Source organism: Setaria viridis, chromosome 3 (assembly GCF_005286985.2).
Source record: "Setaria viridis chromosome 3, Setaria_viridis_v4.0, whole genome shotgun sequence".
Lineage (NCBI taxonomy): Eukaryota > Viridiplantae > Streptophyta > Magnoliopsida > Poales > Poaceae > Setaria > Setaria viridis.
The window spans coordinates 11357732-11365771 of NC_048265.2; the positions used below are offsets into that span (position 1 = coordinate 11357732).

Consider the following 8040-nt stretch of genomic DNA (forward strand, 5'->3'; position numbering starts at 1 on the left):
ATAAATCCTAGTACCAAATAAGGAATATAAGTGTTAAAAAAGAATGAAAAATAAATTCCGGTGGTAAATAAGGGTGACAAAAATTTCTAATATAGAGAATCAGTTTATTATGGAGTGCCACGCAGGGAATCTCTAAAAAAGACTTGCTTCCCACGCCTTTTGGCCATCCATTTCCTAATTAATCGATCCTGCGCTTTTGCCACACGCCAAACACCTTCCATGTTTTAAACTTGCAATCCTCCCTAATCCCGCGGGCCCCAAGCACAAGCCGTCCTCCCTCCCCTCCCGCCTATAGCAGGAGTGTGTATATATAAACGCGCGCCTCACCTGGCACCCGCCACAAAAAGACTCAGCACGAGAGCAACGCAAAGCCAGCTCGGGACAAGTCAAGAGCCATCGGGCCCAACAGAAACCACCACCATCAAAGCAACAGCAAGAAAGGAGAAGCGGAAGGCATGGCGGCGACGGCGATGGCCGTGAGCGGGAGGTGGACGCGGGTGCGGACGCTGGGCCGCGGCGCGTCAGGGGCCGAGGTCTTCCTGGCCGCCGACGAGGCGTCCGGGGAGCTCTTCGCGGTGAAGGCCGCGCCGGCGTCGGCCGCGGACACGCTACAGCGGGAGCAGGGGGTCATGGCGGGCCTCCGCTCGCCGCACGTCGTCCCCTGCATCGGCGGCCGCGCCGGGCGGGACGGCTCGTACCAGCTCTTCCTCGAGTTCGCGCCGGGCGGGACGCTCGCCGACGCGGCGGCGAGGAGCGGCGGGCGGCTCGGGGAGCGCGACGTCCGCGCGTACGCGGCCGACGTCGCCAGGGGCCTGGCCTACGTCCACGGGGCCGGCCTCGTGCACGGGGACGTCAAGCCGCGGAACGTCGTGATCGGCGGGGACGGCCGGGCCAAGCTCGCGGACTTCGGGTGCGCGCGGAGGGCCAGCGCCGCCGCCGCCGCCGCGCGGCCGATCGGCGGCACGCCCGTGTTCATGGCGCCGGAGGTGGCGCGCGGGGAGGATCAGGGCCCGGCCGCCGACGTCTGGGCGCTCGGGTGCACCGTCATCGAGATGGCCACGGGCCGCGCGCCGTGGAGCGGCGTGGTCGGCGACGTGCTCGCCGCGGTGCGCCTGATCGGGTACACGGACGCCGCGCCCGAGGTGCCCCGGTGGTTGTCCGCGGAGGCCAGGGACTTCCTGGGCAGGTGCCTGGAGCGGCGCCCGGGCGACCGGCCCACGGCGGCGCAGCTGCTCGAGCACCCGTTCCTCGCCTCCGCCGGCGGCTGCGAAGCCACCAAGGGCGAATGGGTGTCGCCCAAGAGCACGCTGGACGCTGCATTCTGGGAGTCCGACAGCGACGACGAGGACCACGACGTGTCGTCGCAGAGCACCGCCGAGAGGATCGGGGCGTTGGCCTGCCCCGCTTCGGCCTTGCCGGACTGGGACTCCGACGAGGGCTGGATCGATGTGCTCTCCACGCCAACCGAAGCGTCCGAGGCAGCGACCGCAGCGGACGCCGTGGAGGCCACTTGCCTCGACGGCGGTGTCGGGAGCGAAGAGGAAGCGAGCGCGGAGGCCGTGCCCCACGACATTGATGCGGACAGCGGCGCCGGCGCCCACAATGTAGGAGAAGCTGACTCTTCAGCTGAGCACGAGAGGCGTCATCCGTGTGTGAATTCAGGCTGTGATGATGACGATGTCCCATGTAAATTACTTCGCGACACAAACAATACAATGAAATTTGCTTTCGCCCAAATCTTGCTCTGTTCATCCCCATTCCCACATGCAGAAATTCCTGTTCTTTCGAATGCGCTCTGTTTCTCGCTTCGGAGCGCTCACATGAACGAGTTCACACCTAAATTCCAGAGCGCTGTAAAATTCGCCGCTTGCTTCGCTTTGGACAGCACGTTGCGCCGCCCGCGCAGCCGTGATTGTGACTCTGACGAGGAAAAAAAGCGCGCAGGAACCTAGCGGCCAATCCCCGGCCCAGCTTTGAGCTTCCCCGCCACGGCACGCGCCGAAGGTTCCAACGCGGAGGGAGCGAGTCACTCGCGTCGACACGGAAAAGCGCAGCGTCAGCGCGGACGCAGAAAGGGGTTTCTGCCATTCCGGAGTTTACTTACTTCGCCCGCTCCCGCTGTCTAAAACTCCGTAACTCGGGGGGCCAGGAAAGGCCACGTGCGAGCCCGCCCCGACGGGCGACGGCGATAGAAAAAAGAGCTAGTATAGCATAGCGGAGGTCCTCCGGTTGCTTCCTCCGGTGGGGATCCGCCAGGCGCCAGGGGATGGGAGGAGGAGCCGAGGGATATCCATTATCCTGCCGTGGGCGCCCGGCTCTTCCATTCCATTTCCACCCGGCCACGGACTCGTCGCGCGCGCTTCCTTCTGGAACGGTAGCGTGTCGGTGCGGGATGACGAGGAGCTGGACCTTGGCCCGGCTGGCTCTGGTCCGCGCTGTAGGTTCACCGCTGTCTGCGCTTTCCAACGTTTCCAGACTGTGAAAGAGGGCTCATAGGTTATCCGCTGCTCGGTTTGGTCCACACGGCACGTACAGTGCGTCGCCAGCCGCGTCTGATCATCACGCAAGGGAACCATATGCTCTGCCTCTGCGCCTCCTCCTCGACACCTCACTCTCCCTCGCGAAATCTTACCCGGATCTTCCTCTCAAGACACAAATTAGCGACGCGATCCAGGTGTTCAGCTTGCGTCACGCTGGACCGTACCCCCAAACAGTTAGGCAAAAGCGTGCGAGGACGGTGGGTTTGGATATGGTCGCCAAGCCGCAGCAGCACCGGTGGGCGGGCAGGCCGGAAGGAGCACGAAGCGAATCCACGGTCCACCACCGTCCACGACTGACCCGGGCCGGGGCGATATGCTGATATGCATCGGCCGCCACCGCCGCCTCGTTCGTTCCTTGTCATCCGATCTGAATTGTCCTATCCCCCGAGGAGTAGTAGAGCCCGCGGCTTTCGGCTTCCTTCGAGTGCTCCCCAGGCTGACTCCGCCGAGCCTTTCCCCGGGTGCTTTCTGTTGCTTTCGCCGCCTTTCCCCTCCCTTCCAAGCAACGGGGCCGCCGGGTGAAGGAATCTTCAAGGGCCGGAGAGATCCGGACGGTTAAAACTTAAATCCGCATCGCTGTCACGGCGTGTCCTGATCGAAATTCGAACCCCTGATGCCGCGTTTAGAACACCCGTCGTCGGCGATCATGGAGAGAGTGTGTGCAGTCTCGGATCCCGTGACATGACGTGATTAGGAATAGTACTAGTTCAGATATTTTTGTGTTCTAGATAGAGTGCGGCTAAACTGAATGCTTCTTGCGAGCCAAGCAAGGCCAAGTACACCTGGTGGTACGTGATAGGCGAACTTCAGGACCAGTATAGAAGGGTGCAGCTTACTTAACGAGTTAACGCCGTACTACTAGTAACTAATAGCCAGTCAAGCGCCTGTACGTACTAGTAATAAGGCTTTTGTGTAAGAGTCGCAGAAATTAACTTTCATCATCATACCATAACTTGCAATGAATCTTGCAGCCAGATAACTTTTAAAAAAAATCTTGCAGCCAGTTAAGTAAAGCTACTGTTCAAAAATTAAGCTAGTTTATGTGTTGTTGAAGAACAGGGCATCTGAACATCTGAATGCTTCCCCTTACAACAACAGTTGACCCCGATAAAAATACCCAGCGAGTCCATACCAAATGAACGTCCCATGCAGGACAATCATGAGGACCCATGATCCCAAGCCGATATTATAGCTAGTGATGAGCTCGAATAAACAAAACAAGCAACTAATCGCGTACTCCTGCTGCTTACCGACGGGGGCTTGGATCCTGCGAGAGATTGACCACCTCAGCGGGCCTCGACCGGTTGGCGTCAAAACAAGCCTGCGGCTGCGGCTGCCGTATCGACCACACCGTACCCCAACGAGGTCTCGCGCTGCCAATCATGAGGCGGCGAACCGTTCGGCACGCCGCAGCATGTGCTGCGGTGGCGTGCAGCCCACCGAGACCGAACCGCGCATTTGTTTTATTTTTTTGGCGTGTGCCGTATCTCCTGGATCGCCCCCGATATCGTATCGTTAGGCCACCGGCGCCGTGCCAACTGGATAGGCGTCGCCTGCTGCTCGGTTTACGTGTTCCGCACCACGTCTCCGCTTCGCTCCGGTTCGGCTCGTGAGCCACATGGCTGCGCGTCGCGCTGCCCACATGTTTTTTTTGTTGTTGTTGCTGTATTGTTTTGGCTGTTTGTTGGGGGATGGACCTGCACGGGGATAAACAACGACCGACACCAGCTGACTTCATCACCTCGCATTCGCTTGAGCAGAGAAGAGGTGGTGGTGGTGCCGTGCGTAGTAGGGATTGCCACGGGCCGCGGCATCGATTTGGCACGCAAAACTTAATGCCCACTTCATTAGTTTGGTCAAAAGATCAAAAAGGCCACCAGACGTCAGCGAAGATCACACACCGACGACTGTTTAATAACATTTTGCAGATATACTCTTACCTGCTATTGCAGTTAGCAACAGCCGTACTCGGTCGAGTCGCGTGGACTCGATCAGTCAACGTTATTCATCCATTCCCCCCACTTCCTGCTCTGAGGCGTGCTGAGTACCTTGCCGGTCCTGAACTCGCTTCCAGAGTTCCAGTTTCCAGCGATGCGTTCATAAACAAAGCATTCACAGCTTCTGAGTCAAGCTGACAACATACGAATGCAGAGTAGGGTGGGCTGCGATCCCATGGCAATACCGCTGTTCACACGTTCACCAGCTCACCAACGACGCAACGATCTGAGAGAGGGACAAGTGTGCTTTCCACAACAAGAAAGGAGGAGAGCGAGCGGCAACAAACACTGGCTCCGCTTCACACCTGTCAAACCGGCAAGCACGCCACTGTCCGGATGAACCTACCCAACCTGTACTCGGCCAACTCTTCGGGTACCAGGTGCGCCAACAGATGGCACCACGCCCGGCCGGCTGCAGCCGAGAGATGCTAGAGACTAGAGAGCGAGGCTGCAGGGGCTGAGCGGTAGCGAGGTTGGATCGACCACGGGTGCTGGCTGCTGCGGGCATGGCTTGCATCACCTAATAGACGTGGCGACTGGTGAGATCGAGTTCGTGGTAAAGCATAGTAGCATACAGTCTGATGAGAGCTGATCATCACGCGGCTGCCTAACACGGCGTCCAGATCAGCTCATCTTCAGAAATTTCGATACACGACTCTGCCATGGTTTTGCTTCTCCTTCCGTAGCATGATCGAGACGGTGGTGGGACTTGACCAAATCATATCCTCGTACATGTTTCGGTGTGTCTCCAGTATTTTGTGCACGTTTAACCAATCGTGATCGTCTTAAGTTTTATACTTCTATGTGAATATTGATTCCTTACTAACTGTGGAGGAATATAATTTGATGACTAGACTTTTATCTTATGCCGACAGATAACTTCAACACCTTATGTTTACTAAAAATAAGATTACTTTGGAATTTCTTAATTAAAGTATATTCCGAATATGAACAACACTGGTAAAGGATTCTGATGCTGATTGTATCTATTTGAATATGCTTTTAGCGTGAACAATTACACAACAAGCGACGTTACATAAGAGTTTGTAAAACTGGTTGTACAACGTCATCTACTTAACAATTATTTTGGCATTTCATGCTCCATATAAAGAAAAAACAACTAGTACATTGTTTTTCCTATGAATAATTTACACGTCAATTGTTGCTCTTAGAGAAAAGCCGATGATACCGGGTACTAGAGTGCACGACATCTTCTCTTGTAAGTCGTGACCACAAATCTTATAGCTATTAACTTATCTCTACAGCCAGCACCCTCTACGTCTTTGGCAGTGCCTTACTAGTCTCATCTTATCAACTAACAAAATCTTATAGCTATCGAACTAAATGTTGTAGCATCATCCATAAAATTAAAATTAAATAAATATTGTAGCATCTTCATAGTTCGGTTTTTTATTTCAAGAAATATTTTTTTTCATTCTCGGATTGACGCCATCCGGAAATAGAACCCATGAAGCTTCCTTTCCAAATCGACACGAATAGTCACCGCATCCAGTCCGAAATAGGCATTCAGCCCTCGTTTTCCACTTGCCCTGCCCGCAAAACCCACGTTCCGTGCGCCCCACGTGGCCAAATATCTCGACCGATCGGGACCCGCCCCGCGCGGCCCACAGGCTAGGGAAGCGGAGCGCCCGAGCCGCCCGACGCTTCCCCCACCCCCGCGTCACCGCATTCCTCACGTGCTCTCGCGAGCGCGCCACCGAACCAGAACCCGCCACCGAGTCGGGCACGCCACCGAACTCGTCTCGACCTCCTCCTCCCACCCACGCCTATAAATACGCGGCCGCGGCCGGATCGGCGGCAAGGCATCGCGCCACGCAGATCGGAAGCGAATTCCCGAGACCTAGCCCCCCAACGAAACCGAAAGAAATCCAGTGGGATCACGAGTTCACCGATGATGGCGATGGATGCGGAGATCGGCGGCCGCCGCCTGACGCGGCTCCGGACGCTCGGCCGCGGCGCGTCGGGCGCCGTCGTGTCGCTCTTCGCGGTGGGCGAGGAGGGCGAGCTCCTGGCCGTCAAGTCGGCGGGCGGCGCCGCGGGGGCGGCGCAGCTTCTGCGCGAGGGCGGGATCATGGCCTCCCTCCGCTCGCCGCACGTGCTCCCCTGTCTGGGCTTCCGCGCCACCGCGGGCGGGGAGTTCCAGCTGCTCCTCGAGTTCGCGCCCGGCGGCTCGCTGGCCGACGAGGTGGGGAGGAATGGCGGCCGCCTGGGGGAGGCCGCCGTGCGGGCGTACGCGGCGGACGTGGCCCGGGGCATCGCGTACCTCCACGGGGAGGAGTCCGTGGTGCACGGGGACGTCAAGGCGAGGAACGTGGTGATCGGGGCCGACGGGCGCGCCAAGCTCGCCGACTTCGGGTGCGCGAGGCGCGTGGGATCCAAGGGCCCGATCGGCGGCACGCCGGCGTTCATGGCGCCGGAGGTGTCGCGCGGGGAGGAGCAGGGCCCCGCGGCCGATGTCTGGGCGCTGGGGTGCACCGTCATCGAGATGGCCACCGGCCGCGCCCCGTGGACCGACCTGGACCTCGACGACGTGGTCGCGGTGGTGCACCTGATCGGGTACACGGACGCCGTGCCGGAGGCGCCGGCGTGGCTATCGGCGGAGGCGAAGGATTTCCTGGACAAGTGCCTGAGGCGTGACGCCAGCGAGCGGTGGACGGCGGCTCAGCTTCTGGAGCACCCGTTCCTGGCAACCGCCGGCTGCGGCGTCAAAGCAGAGGATGCAAAGCCCATGTGGGTGTCCCCCAAGAGCACGCTGGATGCCGCATTCTGGGAGTCTGACGCCGACGACGAGGACGACGAGATGCCAGAGAGCGCAGCCGACAGGATCAGGGCATTGGCAGGTCCATGCTCGGCCTTGCCGGAGTGGGAATCCGACGACGATTGGATCGAAGTGTGCGGCGGTTGCTCTGAAGTTTCGGACACAGCGGCCGCTGCCCAAGAAGTGAACTTTCCGGCCACGGAATGCAAAATTCCTAGCACGGCGGTGGCGGCATCATCGGAGCAGTTGCGCAGTGAAGTTCCTGATGTTCTTCCACCCATGGCTGCCCCGGAAGCGGAGACGAGGAGCTACGAAAATTTCTGGGGGGAAGAACCGGAAGCAGAACTGGAGGCCGAGCTTGTTGACGCTGACTTGGATGTCGGCGATGGTCCTGTGCACAATGTAGGAGCTGCAGATGCTTATGCTCATCGGCAACAGCAAGATGTGTATGCGAATTTCGCAAGTGATTCAGTTGTACTACTTCACTCTGATATTTCTGATGAAGAAATAGGAAAAAGTCCTTTTCATGGTCAAATTGCCCCCTTTTCTCCTCCTTTCGTCTTCTAATTTTGCCCCCTACTAACTCCAAACTGACAGAGTTAAGACTTGTTTGTTTCTTTAGGAGCTCCTAAAATTTCTATCACATCGAATGTTTAAATACTAATTGAGAGTATTAAACATACACTAATTACAAAACCAATTGAACAGATGGAAGCTAATTTGC

General features: G+C 57.7%; 2 protein-coding genes across 2 annotated transcripts; both read left to right on the plus strand.

The window, feature by feature from the left end:
• The first annotated feature begins 329 nt into the window (after positions 1-329).
• On the plus strand, positions 330-1952 carry LOC117847507 (mitogen-activated protein kinase kinase kinase 18). The gene has a single exon (XM_034728722.2). It carries the CDS (start codon positions 456-458, stop codon positions 1950-1952), a length of 1497 nt encoding a protein of 498 aa, XP_034584613.1. The 5' UTR covers positions 330-455.
• Positions 1953-6340: 4388 nt separating this feature from the next.
• On the plus strand, positions 6341-8040 carry LOC117847508 (mitogen-activated protein kinase kinase kinase 18). Its single transcript, XM_034728723.2, has one exon. The coding sequence runs from the start codon at positions 6450-6452 to the stop codon at positions 7881-7883; it is 1434 nt and encodes a 477-aa protein (XP_034584614.1). The 5' UTR covers positions 6341-6449; the 3' UTR covers positions 7884-8040.

What these genes read in the sequence shown, in the direction of transcription:
- LOC117847508 (XM_034728723.2), top strand. Translation starts at nt 6,450, where the DNA reads ATGATGGCGATGGATGCGGAGATCGGCGGCCGCCGCCTGACGCGGCTC.
- LOC117847507 (XM_034728722.2), top strand. Translation starts at nt 456, where the DNA reads ATGGCGGCGACGGCGATGGCCGTGAGCGGGAGGTGGACGCGGGTGCGG.